General features: G+C 55.0%; 1 protein-coding gene across 1 annotated transcript in view; it reads right to left on the reverse strand.

Annotated features, from left to right (window-relative positions):
• The window catches only part of sspo (SCO-spondin), a 1206999-nt gene that overhangs the window by 398647 nt on the left and 785897 nt on the right, over positions 1-22455 (reverse strand). The window contains 2 exon segments of the mRNA XM_072468611.1: positions 7316-7516; positions 17496-17542. Of these exon segments, the coding sequence (XP_072324712.1) occupies positions 7316-7516; positions 17496-17542 (248 nt within the window).

Genomic DNA, 22455 nt, shown 5'->3' on the forward strand with positions numbered 1-22455 from the left:
TTTGTTCTCACTGGAACGACGGAGGTTGAGGGGGGAGGGGCATCTTGACAAATACATGAATAGGATGGGAACAGAGAGATATGGGCCGCGGAAGTGTAGAAGATTTTAGTTTAGACGGGCAGCATGGTCGGCACAGGCTTGGAGGGCCATAGGCCCAGCACGGGCTTGTGAACCTGAATTGTAGCTCCAGTATACAGGAGGTTGAGAGTAGTGAGGTCATGAGTAAGGTTTCAAAGTTGCAGGAGTGTACAGGCAGGCAGGAAGGTGGTTTGAAGTGTGTCTTCTTCAATGCCTGGAGCATCCGGAATAAGGTGGGTGAACTTGCAGCATGGGTTGGTACCTGGGACTTCGATGTTGTGGCCATTTCGGAGACATGGATAGAGCAGGGACAGGAATGGTTATTGCAGGTGCCGGGGTTTAGATATTTCAGTAAGCTCAGGAAAGGTGGTAAAAGAGAGGGAGGGGTGGCATTGTTCGTCAAGGACAGTATTACTGTCAGAATACTGTCAGGTGGCAGAAAGGACGTTTGATGAAGACTCGTCTACTGAGGTAGTATGGGCTGAGGTTAGAAACAGGAAAGGCGAGGTCACCCTGTTAGGGGTTTTCTATAGGCCTCCGAAAAGTTCCAGAGACGTAGAGGGAAGGATTGCAAAGATGATTCTGGATAGGAGCGAAAGCAACAGGGTAGTTGTTATCGGGGACTTTAACTTTCCAAATATTGACTGGAAACGCTATAGTTCGAGTACTTTAGATGGGTCCGTTTTTGTCCAACGTGTGCAGGAGGGTTTCCTGACACAGTATGTAGATAGGCCAACGAGAGGCGAGGCCGTATTGGATTTGGTACTGGGTAATGAACCAGGACAGGTGTTAGATTTGGAGGTAGGTGAGCACTTTGGTGATAGTGACCACAATTCGATTACGTTTACTTTAGTGATGGAAAGGGATAGTTATATACCGCAGGGCAAGTTATATCTGGGGGAAAGGCAATTATGATGCGATGAGGCAAGACTTAGGATGCATCGGATGGAGAGGAAAACTGCAGGGGATGGGCACAATGGAAATGTGGAGCTTGTTCAAGGAACAGCTACTGCGTGTCCTTGATAAGTATGTACCTGTCAGGCAGGGAGGGAGTGGTCGAGCAAGGGAACCGTGGTTTATTAAAGCAGTCGAGATACTTGTCAAGAGGAAGAAGGAGGCTTATGTAAAGTTGAGACATGAAGGTTCAGTTAGGGCGCTCGAGAGTTACAAGTTAGCTAGGAAGGACCTAAAGAGAGAGCTAAGAAGAGCCAGGTGGGGGACATGAGAAATCTTTGGCAGGTAGGATCAAGGATAGCCCTAAAGCTTTCGATAGATATGTCAGGAATAAAAGAATGACTAGGGTAAGAGTAGGGCCAGTCAAGGACAGTAGTGGGAAGTTGTGCGTGGAGTCCGAGGAGATAGGAGAGGTGCTGAATGAATATTGTTTGTCAATATTCACACAGGAAAAATGTTGTCGAGGAGAATACTGACATTCAGGCTACTAGACTAGAAGGGCTTGAGGTTCATAAGGAGGAGGTGTTAGCAATTCTGGAAAGTGTGGAAATAGACAAGTCCCCTGGGCCGGATGGAATTTATCCCAGGATTCTCTGGGAAGCTAGGGAGGAGATTGTTGAGCCTTTGGCTTTGATTTTTAAGTCATCTTTGTCTACAGGAAGAATGCCAGAAGACTGGAGGATAGCAAATGTTGTCCCCTTGTTCAAGAGGGGGAGTAGAGACAACCCCGGTAACTATACATTAACACGTACATAAAAAGCAAGAGGGTAGCCAGGGAAAGGGTTGGCCCACTGAAGGATAGGCAAGGGAATCTATGTGTGGAGCCAGAGGAAATGGGCGAGGTACTAAATGAATACTTTGCATCAGTATTCACCAAAGAGAAGGAATTGGTAGATGTTGAGTCTGGAGAAGGGGGTGTAGATAGCCTGGGTCACATTGTGATCCAAAAAGACGAGGTGTTGGGTGTCTTAAAAAATATTAAGGTAGATAAGTCCCCAGGGCCTGATGGGATCTACCCCAGAATACTGAAGGAGGCTGGAGAGGAAATTGCTGAGGCCTTGACAGAAATCTTTGGATCCTCGCTGTCTTCAGGGGATGTCCCGGAGGACTGGAGAATAGCCAATGTTGTTCCTCTGTTTAAGAAGGGTAGCAAGGATAATCCCGGGAACTACAGGCTGGTGAGCCTTACTTCAGTGGTAGGGAAATTACTGGAGAGAATTCTTCGAGACAGGATCTACTCCCATTTGGAAGCAAATGGACGTATTAGTGAGAGGCAGCACGGTTTTGTGAAGGGGAGGTCGTGTCTCACTAACTTGATAGAGTTTTTCGAGGAGGTCACTAAGATGATTGATGCAGGTAGGGCAGTAGATGTTGTCTATATGGACTTCAGTAAGGCCTTTGACAAGGTCCCTCATGGTAGACTAGTACAAAAGGTGAAGTCACACGGGATCAGGGGTGAACTGGCAAGGTGGATACAGAACTGGCTAGGCCATAGAAGGCAGAGGGTAGCAATGGAGGGATGCTTTTCTAATTGGAGGGCTGTGACCAGTGGTGTTCCACAGGGATCAGTGCTGGGACCTTTGCTCTTTGTAGTATATATAAATGATTTGGAGGAAAATGTAACTGGTCTGATTAGTAAGTTTGCAGACGACACAAAGGTTGGTGGAATTGCGGATAGCGATGAGGACTGTCTGAGGATACAGCAGGATTTAGATTGTCTGGAGACTTGGGCGGAGAGATGGCAGATGGAGTTTAATCCGGACAAATGTGAGGTAAAGCATTTTGGAAGGGCTAATGCAGGTAGGGAATATACAGTGAATGGTAGAACCCTCAAGAGTATTGAAAGTCAAAGAGATCTAGGAGTACAGGTCCACAGGTCATTGAAAGGGGCAACACAGGTGGAGAAGGTAGTCAAGAAGGCATATGGCAAGCTTGCCTTCATTGGCCGGGGCATTGAGTATAAGAATTGGCAAGTCATGTTGCAGCTGTATAGAACCTTAGTTAGGCCACACTTGGAGTATAGTGTTCAATTCTGGTCACCACACTACCAGAAGGATGTGGAGGCTTTAGAGAGGGTGCAGAAGAGATTTACCAGAATGTTGCCTGGTATGGAGGGCATAAGCTATGAGGAGCGATTGAATAAACTCGGTTTGTTCTCACTGGAACGAAGGAGGTTGAGGGGCGACCTGATAGAGGTATACAAAATTATGAGGGGCATAGACAGAGTGGATAGTCAGAGGCTTTTCCCCAGGGTAGAGGGGTCAATTACTAGGGGGCATAGGTTTAAGGTGAGAGGGGCAAGGTTTAGAGTAGATGTACGAGGCAGGTTTTTTACGCAGAGGGTAGTGGGTGCCTGGAACTCACTACCGGAGGAGGTAGTGGAAGCAGGGACGATAGGGACATTTAAGGGGCATCTTGACAAATATATGAATAGGATGGGAATAGAAGGATACGGACCCAGGAAGTGTAGAAGATTGTAGTTTAGTCGGGCAGCATGGTCGGCACGGGCTTGGAGGGCCGAAGGGCCTGTTCCTGTGCTGTACATTTCTTTGTTCTTTGTTCTTTGTATAGACCAGTGAGCCTTATTTCTGTTGTGGGCAAAGTCTTGGAAAGGTTTATAAGAGATAGGATGTACAATCATCTGGAAAGGAATAATATGATCAGGGATAGTCAACACGGTTTTGTGAAGGGTAGGTCGTGCCTCACAAACCTTATTGAGTTCTTTGAGAAGGTGAGCAAACTGGTGGATGAGGGTAAAGTAGTTGATGTGGTGTATATGGATTTCAGTAAAGCTTTTGATAAGGTTCCCCAAGGTAGGCTACTGCAGAAAATACGGAGGCATGGGATTCAGGGTGATTTAGCAGTTTGGATCAGAAATTGGCTAGCTGGAAGAAGACAAAGAGTGGTGGTTGATGGGAAATGTTCAGACTGAAGTCCAGTTACTAGTGGTGTACCACAGGATCTGTTTTGGGGCCACTGCTGTTTGTCATTTTTATAAATGACCTGGAGGAGGGCGTAGAAGGATGGGTGAGTAAATTTGCAGATGACACTAAAGTCGGTGGAGTTGTGGACAGTGCGGAAGGATGTTACAAGTTACAGAGGGACATAGATAAGCTGCAGCGCTGGGCTGAGAGGTGGCAAATGGAGTTTAATGCAGAAAAGTGTGTGGTGATTCATTTTGGAAGGAATAACAGGAAGACAGAGTACTGGGCTAATGGTAAGATTCTTGGCAGTGTGGATGAGCAGAGAGTTCTCAGTGTCCATGTACATAGATCCCTGAAAGTTGCCACCCAGGTTGAGAGGGTTGTTAAGAAGGCGTACGGTGTGTTAGCTTTTATTGGTAGAGGGATTGAATTTCGGAGCCATGAGCAACTGTACAAAACTCTGGTGCGGCCGCATTTGGAGTATTGCGTGTAATTCTGGTCGCCGCATGATAGGAAGAATGTGGAAGCATTGGAAAGGGTGCAGAGGAGATTTACCCGAATGTTGCCTGGTATGGAGGGAAGATCTTATGAGGAAAGGCTGAGGGACTTGAGGCTGTTTTCGTTACAGAGAGGAAGGTTAAGAGGTGACTTAATTGAGGCATACAAGATGATCAGAGGATTGGATAGGGTGGACAGTGAGAGCCTTTTTCCTCGGATGGTGATGTCTAGCACGAGGGGACATAGCTTTAAATTGAGGGGAGATAGATATAGGACAGATGTCAGAGGTAGGTTCTTTACTCAGAGAGTAGCAAGGGTGTGAAATGCCCTGCCTGCAACAGTAGTGGACTCGCCAACACTAAGGACATTCAAATGGTCATTGGATAGACATATGGACGATAAGAGAATAGTGTAGATGGGCTTTAGAGTGGATTCACAGGTCGGCGCAACATAGAGGGCTGAAGGGCCTGTACTGCGCTGTAATGTTCTATGTTCTATGACTTACGGGAGTGCCATGAGGGGAGCAATACAGCTAGGGGGGGACAGCTCTCCCCCAGCTCCACATACTCCCGCCGCCCCCATGGTTTGTCTGGGTGGGGCAGCTCTCCCCCAGCTCCATATCCCCCCCCCCCATGGTTTGTCTGGGTGGGGCAGCTCTCCCCCAGCTCCATATCCCTCCCCCCCATGGTCTGGCTGGGTGGGGCAGCTCTCCCCCAGATCCATTCTTGTCCATCTCACAGCAATCCGAATGGTGTCTCTGCTGCTCTGGGACATCTGGACCTATCCAAGGGTCTCTCTCTCTTTGTTCCCCCCTCGTTCTCATCTTCATGCTGCCCCAGTGACACCAGTGTTGTGCTATTATCACTGGATTAATAATCCAGGGATCCAGGGTAATGCTCTGGCCGGGTGCCAATCCCATCACAACAGCTGGTGGAATTTGAATTCAATAAAAGTTAATCTGGATTGAAAACACTAATGATGACTATGGAACAACTGAAAGTTGATTCACGGATAGGAACCGGTTCACTGCCAGCCTGGCCTACACTCCAGCTGACTCCGAAATGCCCTCAGAAATAGTCCATCAAGTCACTCAGTTCAACGGCAATGAATCTGGCCCCCCTGTGACAGACGGGACGGGGGGGGAAACGAAGGAGGTGGGGGGAGTGGCATTGCTGACCAGGGAGCAGATCACAGCTGTGTTGAGGGAGGACACATTGGAGGGATGTTGCAGTGAGGCATTATGGGTGGAGCTGAGGAATAAGAAGGGTGAAATCACAATGTTGGGAGTGTATTATAGACGTCCCAACAGCCCGCAGGAGACAGGAACAGTTGTGCAGTCAGACGCTGAAATGGTGTGTAAAAGCAGGGTAGTTGTGATGGGCGACTTTAACTTCCCCATATTGGGCAGCATGGCAGCACAGTGGTTAGCACTGTGGCTTCACAGCGCCAGGGTCCCAGGTTCAATTCTCGCTGGGTCACTGATTGCGCGGAGTCTGCACGTTCTCCCCGTGTCTGCGTGGGTTTCCTCCGGGTGCTCCGGTTTCCTCCCACAAGTCCCCAAAGACGTGCTGTTAGGTGAATTGGACATTCTGAATTCTCCCTCCGTGTACCCGAACAGGCGCCGGAATGTGGCGACTAGGGGCTTTTCACATTAACCTCATTGCAGTGTTAATGTAAGCCTACTTGTGACAATAAAGATTACCTAACAGCACAGTGGGTGTACCTACACCTCCGGGACTGCAGCGGTTCAAGGCGGCAGCTCACCCCCACCTTCTGAGGGGCAATTAGGGACGGGCAATAAATGCTGGCCTAACCAGCAACTCCCACATCCCGTAAATGAATTTTAAAAAAAGGAGCCTGGGAAGCCCCGAGGATCAGAGGGACCTTGGTGTGGATGTACACCCGTCCCTTAGCTGGCACAGCAGGTGGGTACAGTGCTTCAGAAGGCAGATGGTATACTTGCCTTAATTAGCCGAGGCATAGAGTTTCAGAGCAGGGAGGTGATGCTGGAACTGTATAAAACGTTGGTTAGGCCACAGCGAGAGTATTGTGCACAGTTCTGGAATCCACATTATAGGAGGGATGTGATAGCACTGGAAAGGGGGCAGAGGCGATTTACCAGGATGTTGCCTGGGCTGGAGAGGTTTAGTTATGGAGAGAGATTGGGTAGACTGGGATTGTTTTCCTGGGAGCAGAGGAGACTGAGGGGGGGGGACAGGATTGTATAAAATTATGAGGGGTATAGATAGAGTCGACAGGAAGAAGCTTTCCCCCTTGGTGGAGGGGTCAATGACCAGGGGGCAGAGATTGAAGGTGAGGGGCAGGAGGGTTAGAGGGGATATCAGGAAAAACCCTTTCCCCCAGAGGGGGTGGGAGTCTGGGACTCGCTGCCTGAAAGGGGGGTGGAGGCAGAGACCCTCAGAACATTCCAGAAGTATTGAGATGTGCATCGTGATCGGAGGGCAGACACGGCTATGGGCCCAGTGCTGGGAAATGGGATTAGAATAGTTAGGGGGGTGTGTTTGACCGGTGCAGACTCGATGGGCCGAAGGGCCTTTTCGGAGCTGTACGATTCTGACTCTATGACCTGGGCTTTAAGCTTCTCTCAAAACTCCTCCCTAAACCTGGGGGCGAGTTCTCCGATTGAGAGACTAAAGTTTGAGCCCCTGTCGCTCACGCTCACCTGGGACTCTGGATTAGTGATCTGTGTCAGTCTCACTGTGCCCGTGATGGAGTGACCGGTGTTTGACAACCTTTGTTTGACAATAATTCCTGTAAATATTCAGTTGTAAGGTGCAATGATGTTCCCCCTGCGTTTGGCTCGATCTTTTCTTTGTTCAGTTTGGAAGGATGTTGATTACCTGGACAGAATGACAGAGCTGGGCAGCGCACCCTGGCGATCTGCAGGCCAAGGCCCCCATACAGCTGCTCCGCTCCCTCACACATGGTTCCATTATGCCGGGGTTGAGGACAGGCACAGGAGCGATAGCGGGAAGCTGTCTCGGAGCCACAGGTTTTAGAACACGGAGTCAACGGAGACCAGGAACACCATCCACCATTAACTGGGGAGTAAAAGAGACTGAATCAGAGAGCAGGAGACAGCAGAGGGAGAGTGTGACCAGAGGGAGAGTGTGAGCAGAGAGAGTGTGAGCAGAGAGAGTGTGAGCAGAGAGGGAGAGTGTGAGCAGAGAGAGGGAGTGTGAGCAGAGAGAGGGAGTGTGAGCAGAGAGAGTGTGAGCAGAGAGAGTGTGAGCAGAGAGGGAGAGTGTGAGCAGAGAGAGTGTGAGCAGAGAAGGAGAGTGTGAGCAGAGAGAGGGAGTGTGAGCAGAGAGAGGGAGTGTGAGCAGAGAGAGTGTGAGCAGAGAGAGTGTGAGCAGAGAGAGTGTGAGCAGAGAGGGAGAGTGTGAGCAGAGAGGGAGAGTGTGAGCAGAGAGAGTGTGAGCAGAGAGAGTGTGAGCAGAGAGGGTGAGTGTGACCAGAGAGAGGGAGTGTGAGCAGAGAGAGTGTGAGCAGAGAGAGTGTGAGCAGAGAGAGGGAGAGTGTGAGCAGAGAGAGGGAGAGTGTGACCAGAGAGAGGGAGAGTGTGACCAGAGAGAGGGAGTGTGAGCAGAGAGAGTGTGAGCAGAGTGAGTGTGAGCAGAGAGAGTGTGAGCAGAGAGGGAGAGTGTGAGCAGAGAGGGAGAGTGTGACGAGAGAGAGGGAGTGTGAGCAGAGAGAGTGTGAGCAGAGAGAGTGTGAGCAGAGAGGGAGAGTGTGAGCAGAGAGAGTGTGAGCAGAGAGGGAGAGTGTGAGCAGAGAGAGGGAGTGTGAGCAGAGAGAGTGTGAGCAGAGAGAGTGTGAGCAGAGAGAGTGCGAGCAGAGAGAGTGTGAGCAGAGAGGGAGAGTATGAGCAGAGAGAGGGAGTGTGAGCAGAGAGAGTGGGAGCAGAGAGAGTGTGAGCAGAGAGAGTGTGAGCAGAGAGGGAGAGTGTGACCAGAGAGAGGGAGTGTGAGCAGAGAGAGTGTGAGCAGAGAGGGAGAGTGTGAGCAGCGAGAGTGAGTGAGCAGAGAGGGAGAGTGAGTGAGCAGCGAGAGTGAGTGAGCAGCGAGAGTGAGTGAGCAGAGAGAGGGAGTGTGAGCAGAGAGAGAGAGTGTGAGCAGAGAGAGAGAGTGTGAGCAGAGAGAGAGAGTGTGAGCAGAGAGAGAGAGTGTGAGCAGAGAGGGAGAGTGTGAGCAGAGAGGGAGAGTGTGAGCAGAGAGGGACTGTGTGAGCAGAGAGGGACTGTGTGAGCAGAGAGGGACTGTGTGAGCAGAGAGGGACTGTGTGAGCAGAGAGGGAGTGTGAGCAGAGAGAGTGTGAGCAGAGAGAGTGTGAGCAGAGAGAGTGTGAGCAGAGAGAGTGTGAGCAGAGAGAGTGTGAGCAGAGAGAGTGTGAGCAGAGAGGGAGAGTGTGAGCAGAGAGAGTGTGAGCAGAGAGAGAGCGTATGAGCAGAGAGAGGGGGGGTGCGCTGAGAGAGAGAGTGAGCAGAGTGAGTGAGTGTGAGCAGAGAGTGTGAGCAGAGAGGCAGAGTGTAAGCAGAAAGAGTGTGAGCAGAGAGAGTGAGTGTGAGCAGAGGGGGGTGTGAGCAGAGGGGGAGTGTGAGCAGAGAGGGAGTGTGAGCAGAGAGGGAGTGTGAGCAGAGAGGGAGTGTGAGCAGAGAGGGAGTGTGAGCAGAGAGGGAGTGTGAGCAGAGAGGGAGTGTGAGCAGAGAGGGAGGGAGAGCAGAGGGAATGTGAGCAGAGAGAGGGAGTGTGAGCGGGGAGGGGGAGTGTGAGCATGGGGAGTGTGAGCATGGGGAGTGTGAGCATGGAGAGTGTGAGCATGGGGAGTGTGAGCATGGGGAGTGTGAGCATGGGGAGTGTGAGCATGGGGAGTGTGAGCAGAGAGGGGGAGTGTGAGCAGAGGGGGAGAGTGTGAGCAGAGGGGGAGAGTGCGAGCAGGGGGAGTGTGTGCAGAGAGGCAGAGCGTGAGCAGTGGGAGAGTGAGCAGAGCAGGAGTGTGAGCAGAGAAGGAGTGTGAGCTGAGGGAGTGTGACCAGAGAGAGGGAGTGTGAGCAGAGAGACTGTGAGCAGAGAGGGCGAGTGTGAGCAGAGAGAGTGTGAGCAGAGAGGGTGAGTGTGACCAGAGAGAGGGAGTGTGAGCAGAGAGAGTGTGAGCAGAGAGAGTGTGAGCAGAGAGGGAGAGTGTGACCAGAGAGAGGGAGAGTGTGAGCAGAGAGAGTGTGAGCAGAGAGAGTGTGAGCAGAGAGGGAGAGTGTGAGCAGGGAGAGTGTGAGCAGAGAGGGAGAGTGTGAGCAGAGAGGGAGAGTGTGATGAGAGAGAGGGAGTGTGAGCAGAGAGAGTGTGAGCAGAGAGAGTGTGAGCAGAGAGAGTGTGAGCAGAGAGAGTGTGAGCAGAGAGAGGGAGTGTGAGCAGAGAGAGTGTGAGCAGAGAGGGAGAGTGTGAGCAGGGTGAGTGTGAGCAGAGAGGGAGTGTGAGCTGTGAGAGTGTGAGCAGGGCGAGTGTGAACAGAGCGAGTGTGAGCAGAGAGGGAGAGTGTGAGCAGGGCGAGTGAGCAGAGAGGGAGAGTGTGAGCAGGGTGTGTGTGAGCAGCGAGAGTGAGTGAGCAGCGAGAGGGAGGGTGTGAGCAGAGATGGGGGTGTGAGCAGAAATGGGGGTGTGGGCAGAGATGGGGGTGTGGGCAGAGATGGGGGTGTGGGCAGAGATGGGGGTGTGAGCAGAGATGGGGGTGTGAGCAGAGATGGGGGTGTGAGCAGAGATGGGGGTGTGAGCAGAGATGGGTGTGTGTGCAGAGATGGGGGTGTGAGCAGAGATGGGGGTGTGAGCAGAGATGGGGGTGTGAGCAGAGATGGGGGTGTGAGCAGAGATGGGGGTGTGAGCAGAGATGGGGGTGTGAGCAGAGATGGGGGTGTGAGCAGAGATGGGGGTGTGAGCAGAGATGGGGGTGTGAGCAGAGATGGGGGTGTGAGCAGAGATGGGGGTGTGAGCAGAGATGGGTGTGTGTGCAGAGATGGGGGTGTGTGCAGAGATGGGGGTGTGAGCAGAGAGGGAGGGTGTGAGCAGAGAGGGAGGGTGTGAGCAGAGAGGGAGGGTGAGAGTAGAGAGGGAGGGTGAGAGCAGAGAGGGGGTGTGAGCAGAGAGGGATGGTGAGAGCAGAGAGGGGGTGTGAGCAGAGAGGGAGGGTGTGAGCAGAGAGGGGGTGTGAGCAGAGAGGGATGGTGAGAGCAGAGAGGGGGTGTGAGCAGAGAGGGAGGGTGTGAGCAGAGAGGGAGGGTGTGAGCAGAGAGGGAGGGTGTGAGCAGAGAGGGAGGGCGTGAGCAGAGAGGGAGGGCGTGAGCAGTGATGGGGTGTGAAAAGTGAGCGGGAGTGTGAGCAGAGAGGGAGGGTGTGAGCAGAGAGGGAGGGTGTGAGCAGAGATGGGGGTGTGAGCAGTGAGCGGGAGTGTGAGCAGAGAGGGAGGGTGTGAGCAGAGAGGGAGGGTGTGGGCTGAGAGGGAGTATGAGCAGTGAAGGAGAGTGTGAGGAAAGAGGGAGAGTGTGAGCAGGGGAGTGTGAGCAGAGAGGGAGAGTGTGAGCAGGGGAATGTGAGAAGGGGAGTGTGAGAAGGGCAGTGTGAGCAGGGAGGGAGTGTGTGTGCCGGGGGAGTGTGAGCAGAGAGGAAGTGTAAGCAGTGAGGGGGAGTGTGAGCAGAGAGGGAGAGTGAGAGCAGGTGAGTGTCAGTGGAGAGAGAGAGTGTGAGCAGGGCAAGTGTGGGCAGAGAGGGAGAGTGTGAGCAGAGAAGGAGTGTGTGTGCAGGGGGAGTGTGAGTAAGGGGGGTGAGCAGAGAGGGGTGTTTGCAGGGGGAGTGTGAGCAGAGAGGGGGAGTGTGAGCAGAGAGGGAGGGTGTGAGCAGAGAGGGAGGGTGTGAGCAGAGAGGGAGGGTGTGAGCAGAGAGGGAGGGTGTGAGCAGAGAGGGAGGGTGTGAGCAGAGAGGGAGGGTGTGGGCTGAGAGGGAGTGTGAGCAGTGAAGGAGAGTGTGAGGAAAGAGGGAGAGTGTGAGCAGGGGAGTGTGAGCAGAGAGGGAGAGTGTGAGCAGGGGAATGTGAGAAGGGGAGTGTGAGAAGGGCAGTGTGAGCAGGGAGGGAGTGTGTGTGCCGGGGGAGTGTGAGCAGAGAGGAAGTGTAAGCAGTGAGGGGGAGTGTGAGCAGAGAGGGAGAGTGAGAGCAGGTGAGTGTAAGTGGAGAGAGAGAGTGTGAGCAGGGCAAGTGTGGGCAGAGAGGGAGAGTGTGAGCAGAGAAGGAGTGTGTGTGCAGGGGGAGTGTGAGTAAGGGGGTGAGCAGAGAGGGGTGTGTTTGCAGGGGGAGTGTGAGCAGAGAGGGGGAGTGTGAGCAGAGAGGGGGAGTGTGAGCAGAGAGGGGGAGTGTGAGCAGAGAGGGGGAGTCTGAGCAGGGGGAGTGTGAGCAGAGAGGGGGAGTGTGAGCAAAGCAAGGGAGTGTGAGAAAAGAGAGAGGGAGTGTGAGCAGAAAGGGGGAGTGTGAGCAGAGGGTGAGTGTGAGCAGCGAGAGTGAGTGAGCAGCGAGAGGGAGGGTGTGAGCAGAGATGGGGGTGTGAGCAGAAATGGGGGTGTGAGCAGAGATGGGGGTGTGAGCAGAGATGGGGGTGTGAGCAGAGATGGGGGTGTGGGCAGAGATGGGGGTGTGGGCAGAGATGGGGGTGTGGGCAGAGATGGGGGTGTGGGCAGAGATGGGGGTGTGGGCAGAGATGGGGGTGTGGGCAGAGATGGGGGTGTGAGCAGAGATGGGGGTGTGAACAGAGAGGGAGGGTGTGAACAGAGAGGGAGGGTGTGAACAGAGAGGGAGGGTGTGAACAGAGAGGGAGGGTGTGAACAGAGAGGGAGGGTGTGAACAGAGAGGGAGGGTGTGAACAGAGAGGGAGGGTGTGAGCAGAGAGGGAGGGTGAGAGCAGAGAGGGAGGGTGAGAGCAGAGAGGGAGGGTGAGAGCAGAGAGGGAGGGTGAGAGCAGAGAGGGAGGGTGAGAGCAGAGAGGGGGTGTGAGCAGAGAGGGGGTGTGAGCAGAGAGGGAGGGTGTGAGCAGAGAGGGATTGTGTGAGCAGAGAGGGAGGGCGTGAGCAGAGAGGGAGGGCGTGAGCAGAGATGGGGGTGTGAGCAGTGAGCGGGAGTGTGAGCAGAGAGGGAGGGTGTGAGCAGAGAGGGAGGGTGTGGGCTGAGAGGGTGTGAGCAGTGAAGGAGAGTGTGAGGAAAGAGGGAGAGTGTGAGCAGGGGAGTGTGAGCAGAGAGGGAGAGTGTGAGCAGGGGGATGTGAGAAGGGGAGTGTGAGCAGGGCAGTGTGAGCAGAGAGGGAGAGTGTGAGCAGGGAGGGAGTGTGTGTGCCGGGGGAGTGTGAGCAGAGAGGAAGTGTAAACAGTGAGGGGGAGTGTGAGCAGAGAGGGAGAGTGAGAGCAGGTGAGTGTAAGTGGAGAGAGAGAGTGTGAGCAGGGCAAGTGTGGGCAGAGAGGGAGAGTGTGAGCAGAGAGGGAGAGTGTGACCAGAGAGAGGGAGAGTGTGAGCAGAGAGAGTGTGAGCAGAGAGAGTGTGAGCAGAGAGAGTGTGAGCAGAGAGAGTGTGAGCAGAGAGAGTGTGAGCAGAGAGGGAGAGTGTGAGCAGGGAGAGTGTGAGCAGAGAGGGAGAGTGTGAGCAGAGAGGGAGAGTGTGACGAGAGAGAGGGAGAGTGTGACGAGAGAGAGTGTGAGCAGAGAGAGTGTGAGCAGAGAGAGTGTGAGCAGAGAGAGTGTGAGCAGAGAGAGGGAGTGTGAGCAGAGAGAGTGTGAGCAGAGAGGGAGAGTGTGAGCAGGGTGAGTGTGAGCAGAGAGGGAGTGTGAGCTGTGAGAGTGTGAGCAGGGCGAGTGTGAACAGAGCGAGTGTGAGCAGAGAGGGAGAGTGTGAGCAGGGCGAGTGAGCAGAGAGGGAGAGTGTGAGCAGGGTGTGTGTGAGCAGCGAGAGTGAGTGAGCAGCGAGAGGGAGGGTGTGAGCAGAGATGGGGGTGTGAGCAGAAATGGGGGTGTGGGCAGAGATGGGGGTGTGGGCAGAGATGGGGGTGTGAGCAGAGATGGGGGTGTGAGCAGAGATGGGGGTGTGAGCAGAGATGGGGGTGTGAGCAGAGATGGGGGTGTGTGCAGAGATGGGGGTGTGTGCAGAGATGGGGGTGTGAGCAGAGAGGGAGGGTGTGAGCAGAGAGGGAGGGTGTGAACAGAGAGGGAGGGTGTGAGCAGAGAGGGAGGGTGAGAGCAGAGAGGGAGGGTGAGAGCAGAGAGGGAGGGTGAGAGCAGAGAGGGGGTGTGAGCAGAGAGGGAGGGTGTGAGCAGAGAGGGAGGGTGTGAGCAGAGAGGGAGGGTGTGAGCAGAGAGGGAGGGCGTGAGCAGAGAGGGAGGGCGTGAGCAGAGAGGGAGGGCGTGAGCAGAGAGGGAGGGCGTGAGCAGAGAGGGAGGGCGTGAGCAGTGATGGGGTGTGAAAAGTGAGCGGGAGTGTGAGCAGAGAGGGAGGGTGTGAGCAGAGAGGGAGGGTGTGAGCAGAGATGGGGTGTGAGCAGTGAGCGGGAGTGTGAGCAGAGAGGGAGGGTGTGAGCAGAGAGGGAGGGTGTGGGCTGAGAGGGAGTGTGAGCAGTGAAGGAGAGTGTGAGGAAAGAGGGAGAGTGTGAGCAGGGGAGTGTGAGCAGAGAGGGAGAGTGTGAGCAGGGGAATGTGAGAAGGGGAGTGTGAGAAGGGCAGTGTGAGCAGGGAGGGAGTGTGTGTGCCGGGGGAGTGTGAGCAGAGAGGAAGTGTAAGCAGTGAGGGGGAGTGTGAGCAGAGAGGGAGAGTGAGAGCAGGTGAGTGTAAGTGGAGAGAGAGAGTGTGAGCAGGGCAAGTGTGGGCAGAGAGGGAGAGTGTGAGCAGAGAAGGAGTGTGTGTGCAGGGGGAGTGTGAGTAAGGGGGGTGAGCAGAGAGGGGTGTTTGCAGGGGGAGTGTGAGCAGAGAGGGGGAGTGTGAGCAGAGAGGGAGGGTGTGAGCAGAGAGGGAGGGTGTGAGCAGAGAGGGAGGGTGTGGGCTGAGAGGGAGTGTGAGCAGTGAAGGAGAGTGTGAGGAAAGAGGGAGAGTGTGAGCAGGGGAGTGTGAGCAGAGAGGGAGAGTGTGAGCAGGGGAATGTGAGAAGGGGAGTGTGAGAAGGGGAGTGTGAGAAGGGCAGTGTGAGCAGGGAGGGAGTGTGTGTGCCGGGGGAGTGTGAGCAGAGAGGAAGTGTAAGCAGTGAGGGGGAGTGTGAGCAGAGAGGGAGAGTGAGAGCAGGTGAGTGTAAGTGGAGAGAGAGAGTGTGAGCAGGGCAAGTGTGGGCAGAGAGGGAGAGTGTGAGCAGAGAAGGAGTGTGTGTGCAGGGGGAGTGTGAGTAAGGGGGGTGAGCAGAGAGGGGTGTGTTTGCAGGGGGAGTGTGAGCAGAGAGGGGGAGTGTGAGCAGAGAGGGGGAGTCTGAGCAGGGGGAGTGTGAGCAGAGAGGGGGAGTGTGAGCAAAGCAAGGGAGTGTGAGAAAAGAGAGAGGGAGTGTGAGCAGAAAGGGGGAGTGTGAGCAGAGGGTGAGTGTGAGCAGCGAGAGTGAGTGAGCAGCGAGAGGGAGGGTGTGAGCAGAGATGGGGGTGTGAGCAGAAATGGGGGTGTGGGCAGAGATGGGGGTGTGGGCAGAGATGGGGGTGTGAGCAGAGATGGGGGTGTGAGCAGAGATGGGGGTGTGAACAGAGATGGGGGTGTGAACAGAGAGGGAGGGTGTGAGCAGAGAGGGAGGGTGTGAACAGAGAGGGAGGGTGTGAACAGAGAGGGAGGGTGTGAACAGAGAGGGAGGGTGTGAGCAGAGAGGGAGGGTGAGAGCAGAGAGGGAGGGTGAGAGCAGAGAGGGAGGGTGAGAGCAGAGAGGGAGGGTGAGAGCAGAGAGGGGGTGTGAGCAGAGAGGGAGGGTGTGAGCAGAGAGGGATTGTGTGAGCAGAGAGGGAGGGCGTGAGCAGAGAGGGAGGGCGTGAGCAGAGATGGGGGTGTGAGCAGTGAGCGGGAGTGTGAGCAGAGAGGGAGGGTGTGAGCAGAGAGGGAGGGTGTGGGCTGAGAGGGTGTGAGCAGTGAAGGAGAGTGTGAGGAAAGAGGGAGAGTGTGAGCAGGGGAGTGTGAGCAGAGAGGGAGAGTGTGAGCAGGGGGATGTGAGAAGGGGAGTGTGAGCAGGGTAGTGTGATCAGAGAGGGAGAGTGTGAGCAGGGAGGGAGTGTGTGTGCCGGGGGAGTGTGAGCAGAGAGGAAGTGTAAACAGTGAGGGGGAGTGTGAGCAGAGAGGGAGAGTGAGAGCAGGTGAGTGTAAGTGGAGAGAGAGAGTGTGAGCAGGGCAAGTGTGGGCAGAGAGGGAGAGTGTGAGCAGAGAAGGAGTGTGTGTGCAGGGGGAGTGTGAGTAAGGGGGGTGAGCAGAGAGGGGTGTGTTTGCAGGGGGAGTGTGAGCAGAGAGGGGGAGTGGGAGCAGAGAAGGACAGTGTGAACAGAGAGGGAGAGTGTGAGCAGAGAGGGAGAGTGTGTGCAGGGGAGTGTGAGCAAAGAGGGGGAGTGTGTGCAGGGGGGTGTTAGCAGAGAGGGAGTGTGAGCAGAAGTGGGGAGTGTGAGCAGAGAGGGACAGTGTGAGCAGGGCGAGTGTGAGCAGAGATGGAGAGTGAGCAGGCTGAGTGTGAGCAGAGAGGGAGAGTGTGAGCAGGATGCATGTGAGCAGAGGGAGAGTGTGAGCAGGGCAAGTGTGAGCACAGTGCGAGAGTGTGAGCACAGTGCGAGAGTGTGAGCAGTGAGGGAGAGTGTGAGCAGTGAGGGAGAGTGTGAGCAGAGAGGGAGAGTGTGAGAAGTGCGAATGTGAGCAGAGAGGTAGTGTGAGCAGTGAGGGAGATTGAGCAGAGAGGGTTAGTGTGAACTGAGAGGGAGTGTGAGCAGGGAGGAGATGAGAGGAGAGAGGGAGAGTGTGAGCAGGGCGAGTGTGAGTACAGAGGGGAATGTGTGCAGGGGGTGTGAGCAAAGAGGGGGAGTGTGAGCAGAGAGGGGGGAGTGTGAGCAGGGTGAGCAGAGAGGGAGAGTGTGAGCAGGGTGAGTGTGAGCAGAGAGGGAGAGCGTGCGCAGGGCGAGTGTGAGCAGGGCGAGTGTGAGCAGAGAGGGAGAGGGTGAGCAGGGTGAGCGTGAGCAGAGAGGGAGAGCGTGAGCAGGGTCAGTGTGAGCAGAGAGGGAGTGTGAGCTGTGAGAGTGTGAGCAGGGCGAGTGTGAACAGAGCGAGTGTGAGCAGAGAGGGAGAGTGTGAGCAGGGCGAGTGAGCAGAGAGGGAGAGTGTGAGCAGGGTGAGTGTGAGCAGAGAGGGAGTGTGAACAGGGCGAGTGTGAGCAGAGAGGGAGTGTGAGCTGTGAGAGTGTGAGCAGGGCGAGTGCTCGAATTCTGAGATGAATAATTGTGCAGAAATCCATGGAAGCTGTGAGCAGACTGTGTGGATATTAGAAATTGGTTTGAGCGCTGCGCGATGGAGGGCTGGGCAGTGACCAGCAGCTGACCGATGTGCTCAGGCTGGAGGTTTGTGAGATGTCTGAGGTTAGCGAGAGCAGCTAATCACAACGATCAGAAGCTGCCCATTCAGCGTCATTGCCAGTGTCAGGTTGTTGCTGCGACCATCAAAACACTTTGACTCACCACTCAGACCTGTCCGGGGTCCGTGACCTGTCCGGGGTCCGTGACCTGTCCGGGGTCCGTGACCTGTCCGGGGTCCGTGACCTGTCCGGGGTCCGTGACCTGTCTGGGGGTCGGTGACCTGTCTGGGGGTCGGTGACCTGTCTGGGGGTCGGTGACCTGTCCGGGGTCGGTGACCTGTCTGGGGGTCGGTGACCTGTCTGGGGGTCGGTGACCTGTCTGGGGGTCGGTGACCTGTCCGGGGTCGGTGACCTGTCCGGGGTCGGTGACCTGTCTGGGGGTCGGTGACCTGTCCGGGGTCGGTGACCTGTCTGGGGGTCGGTTAATAGCTGGACAATACTCACCAGGACAGAGGTCGTCAGTGCAGCTGAATTCTCCCAACGCACAAGTGCTGCAATGAAGAGAATTAGAATTTTAGAATCCAGCTTTTATCAAACATCTGACACAGACACCCGCCCCCCCCAGAGACAGAGCCACCCCCCCCCAGAGACAGAGCCACCCCCCCAGAGACAGAGCCACCCCCCCCCAGAGACAGAGCCACCCCCCCCCCCCAGAGACAGAGCCACCCCCCCCCCAGAGACAGAGCCACCCCCCCCAGAGACAGAGCCACCCCCCCCCCAGAGACAGAGCCACCCCCCCCCCAGAGACAGAGCCACCCCCCCAGAGACAGAGCCACCCCCCCCAGAGACAGAGCCACCCCCCCAGAGACAGAGCCACCCCCCCCAGAGACAGAGCCACCCCCCCGAGACAGAGCACCCCCCAGAGACAGAGCCCCCCCCCAGAGACAGAACCCCCCCCCAGAGACAGAGCCACCCCCCCCCCAGAGACAGAGCCCCCCCCCCAGAGACAGAGCCACCCCCCCCAGAGACAGAGCCACCCCCCCGAGACAGAGCACCCCCCAGAGACAGAGCCCCTCCCCCCAGAGTCAGAGCCCCCCCCCAGAGTCAGAGCCCCCCCCAGAGTCAGAGCCACCCACAGAGACAGAGCCCCCCACGAGACAGAGCCCCCCCAGAGTCAGAACCCCACCAGAGACAGAGCGCCCCCCCCAGAGACAGAGCCCCCCCCCAGAGACAGAGCGCCCCCCAGAGACAGAGCGCCCACCCCAGTGACAGAGCCTCCCCCCTCTCGAGATCGGGGTTCCCCCCCCTCGGGATCGGGGTTCAGCCCCTCTTTGCTGCAGTCTGTGTGGCTCTCTGGCTGCTTACAGGCCCCCTGGAGGGATGCAGTGGAATTGCAGCAGTTCCGTGTGGCTCAGGTGCTGCCGACTAACGGGAGCTGAATCTCTGCGGGGCTGGCACCGCGTTGGTGAACCGACAACACTCGCCATTCAGTCCGGGCAGTGGCACTGAGAGCCGGCTCCTCCATCCCGGCAGCCGGCCAATGGGGTCTCCCATTGTGCCCCCCCCTCCCCACACCGTCGGGAAATCCGAGAGCGTGAGTGCGCTGCCGGCGAAGTGGACGTCCAGCCCCATGTATCCAAATGGAGAATTCCGGTCAGAGTCATTCTGCAATTAACATCACTGATACAGATTCCGGCTGTAAGAACTTGTGGGATCTTGCTGTGCATACCATGGCTGCCGTGTTTCCGACATTACCCCACAGGGAGCGCCATTAACTGCAAGATCCTCCTTCATTCCCTGTGATTATCTTTTTAAAAAAAATATATTTATTGAAGATTTTTAACACAATTTTTCACCCTTACAAACAGAAACCCCACCCCCCCTCGTAACAAAATAGAAAGAAAACGCACAGAGCAAGATATAAACATGGAAAAACGATATGTTACAGAGCTTTGTACACTGGCTCCCTCCGGTAAGATGCATGGCATTGAGGGTAAAGTGGTAGCATGGGTAGAGGATCGGTTAACTAACAGAAAGCAGAGAGTGGGGATAAATGGGTGTTTCTCTGGTTGGCAACCTGTAACTAGTGGGGTCCCTCAAGGATCAGTGTTGGGCCCGCAGTTGTTCACAATTTACATAGATGATTTGGAGTTGGGGACCAAGGGCAATGTGTCCAAGTTTGGAGACGACACTAAGATAAGTGGTAAAGCAAAAAGTGCAGAGGATACTGGAAGTCTGCAGAGGGATTTGGATAGGCTAAGTGAATGGGCTAGGGTCTGGCAGATGGAATACAATGTTGACAAATGTGAGGTTATCCATTTTGGTAGGAATAACAGCAGAATGGATTATTATTTAAACGGTAAGATGTTAAAACATGCTGCTGTGCAGAGGGACCTGGGTGTGCTAGTGCATGAGTCGCAAAAAGTTGCTTTCAGGTGCAACAGGTGATTAAGAAGGCAAATGGAAATTTGTCCTTCATTGCTAGAGGGATGGAGTTTAAGACTAGGGAGGTTATGCTGCAATTGTATAAGGTGTTAGTGAGGCCACATCTGGAGTATTGTGTTCAGTTTTGGTCTCCTTACCTGAGAAAGGACGTACTGGCACTGGAGGGTGTGCAGAGGAGATTCACTAGGTTAATCCCAGAGCTGAAGGGGTTGGATTACGAGGAGAGGTTGAGTAGACTGGGACTGTACTCGTTGGAATTTAGAAGGATGAGGGGGGATCTTATAGAAACATATAAGATTATGAAGGGAATAGATAGGATAGATGCGGGCAGGTTGTTTCCACTGGCGGGTGAAAGCAGAACTAGGGGGCATAGCCTCAAAATAAGGGGAAGTAGATTTAGGACTGAGTTTAGGAGGAACTTCTTCACCCAAAGGGTTGTCAATCTCTGGAATTCCTTGCCCAGTGAAGCAGTTGAGGCTCCTTCTTTAAACGTTTTTAATAAAAAGATAGATGCCTTTCTAAAGAATAAAGGGATTAAGGGTTATGGTGTTCGGGCCGGAGAGTGGAGCTGAGTCCACAAAAGATCAGCCATGATCTCATTGAATGGCGAGCAGGCTCGAGGGGCCAGATGGCCGACTCCTGCTCCTAGTTCTTATGTTCTTATGCCAGTTTTCCAGATCCTTCATGTGTTCTCTTGCTCAAATACCCCCCAAGCAGACCCCCCTCCCACCTTGCTGCTGCTGCTGACCGACCTTCCTCTAACGCTCCGCGAGATAGTCTAGGAACGGTTGCCACCGCCTGTAGAACCCCTGCGCAGACCCTCTCAAGGCAAACTTTATCCTCTCCAGCTTAATGAACCCAGCCATGTCATTTATCCAGGCTTCCACACTGGGGGGGCTTCGCCTCCTTCCACATTAGCAAGATCCTTCGCCGGGCTACTCGGGACGCAAAGGCCAGAATTCCGGCCTCTTTCGCCTCCTGCACTCCCGGTTCGTCCACTGCTCCAAATATTGCTAGCCCCCAGCTTGGCTTGACCCGGACTTTCACCACCTGAGATATTGCTCCAGCCACTCCCCTCCAGAACCCCTCCAGTGCCGGCATGACCAAAACATATGGACATGGTTCGCCGGGCTCCCTGAGCACCTTCCACATCTGTCCTCTACCCCAAAGAACCTGCTCAGCCTCGCCCCCGTCATGTGCGCTCTGTGGACCACTTTAAATTGTATCAGGCTAAGCCTGGCACACGAAGAAGAGGAATTAACCCTCCCTAGGGCATCAGCCCATAGCCCCTCCTCAATCTCCTCCCCCAGCTCCTCCTCCCAATTACCCTTCAGCTCCTCTACCAGCGCTTCCCCCTCTTCTTTCAACTCCTGGTGTATTTCCGACACCTTGCCCTCCCCGACCCATACGCCCAAGATCACCCTATCTTGAATTTCCTGTGCCGGGAGCAACGGGAATTCCCTCACCTGCCGCCTCACAAACGCCCTCACCTGCATGTATCTGAAAGCATTTCCCGGGGGTATCCCAAACTTCTCCTCCAGTGCCCCTAGGCTCGCAAACGTCCCATCAATGAACAGGTCCCCCATTCTTCTAATCCCGCCCGATGCCAGCTCTGGAACCCCCCGTCCATCTTCCCCGGGACAAACCGGTGGTTACCCCTGATCGGGGACCACACCGAGGCTCCCATTGCACCCCTGTGCCGTCTCCACTGGCCCCAGATCCTTAGCGTTGCCGCCACCACCGGGCTCGTGGTGTACCTTGTCGGTGAGAGCGGCAGCGGTGCCGTCACCAGCGCCCTCAGGCTCGTTCCTTTGCAGGACGCCATCTCCATCCTCTTCCATGCTGCCCCCTCTCCCTCCATCACCCACTTACGGATCATCGCCACATTTGCTGCCCAGTAGTAGCTCCCCAAATTCGGTAGCGCCAACCCTCCTCGGTCCCTACTGCGTTCCAGGAACCCTCTCCTTACCCTCAGGGTCCTATTCGCCCACACAAACCCCATAATGCTCCTGCCTACCCTCTTAAAAAAGGCCTTAGTGATCACGATGGGAAGGCACTGAAACACAAACAGAAACCTCGGAAGGACCACCATTTTGACCGACTGCACTCTACCCTTTAGCGAGAGCGGGTAACATGTCCCATCTTTTGAAGTCCTCCTCCAGTCTCGTCAGATTCAGTTTATGTCGGGCCCCCCAACTCCTGGCTATCTGGATCCCCAGGTACCGAAAGCTCCCCTCCGCCCTCCTCAGCGGTAGATCCCCTATCCCCCTTTCTTGGTCCCCTGCCTGTAATACAAAGAGCTCACTCTTCCCTACATTCAGCTTATAGCCCGAAAACTCCCCAAACTCCCTTAGAGTCTGCATGACCTCCACCATCCCCTCCATTGGATCCGCCACATACAGCAACAGGTCATCCGCATAAAGCGACACTCGATGCTCCTCTCCCCCTCGGACCACCCCCTCCATTTCCTAGACTCCCTTAATGATATGGCCAAGGGTTCAATTGCTAATGCAAACAACAACAGGGGGGACAGGGGGCACCCCTGTCTCGTCCCACGGTACAGACGAAAATACTCCGACCTCCGCCGATTCGTAACCAAACTCGCCACCGGGGCTCTGTAAAGGAGCTTAACCCAGCTAATAAACCCTCCCCCGAACTCAAACCTACGCAGCACTTCCCAGAGGTACTCCCACTCTACTCGGTCAAAGGCATTTTCCGCGTCCATAGCTGCCACTATCTCCGCGTCTCCCTCCACCAATGGCATCATTATCACGTTTAAGAGCCGCTGCACATTGGTGTTTAGTTGCCTGCCCTTTACAAATCCCGTCTGGTCCTCGTGGATCACCCCCGGTACACAGTCCTTGATCCTCGTAGCCAGCACTTTTGCCACCAACTTAGCACCCACGTTGAGGAGCGAGATCGGCCTGTACGATCCACATTGCAGTGGGTCCTTGTCCCGCTTTAGGATCAAAGAAATCGTCGCCTCTGACATTGTCGGGAGCAGGGTCCCTCCCTCCCT

Source organism: Scyliorhinus torazame, chromosome 11 (assembly GCF_047496885.1).
Source record: "Scyliorhinus torazame isolate Kashiwa2021f chromosome 11, sScyTor2.1, whole genome shotgun sequence".
NCBI classification, from domain to species: Eukaryota; Metazoa; Chordata; class Chondrichthyes; order Carcharhiniformes; family Scyliorhinidae; genus Scyliorhinus; species Scyliorhinus torazame.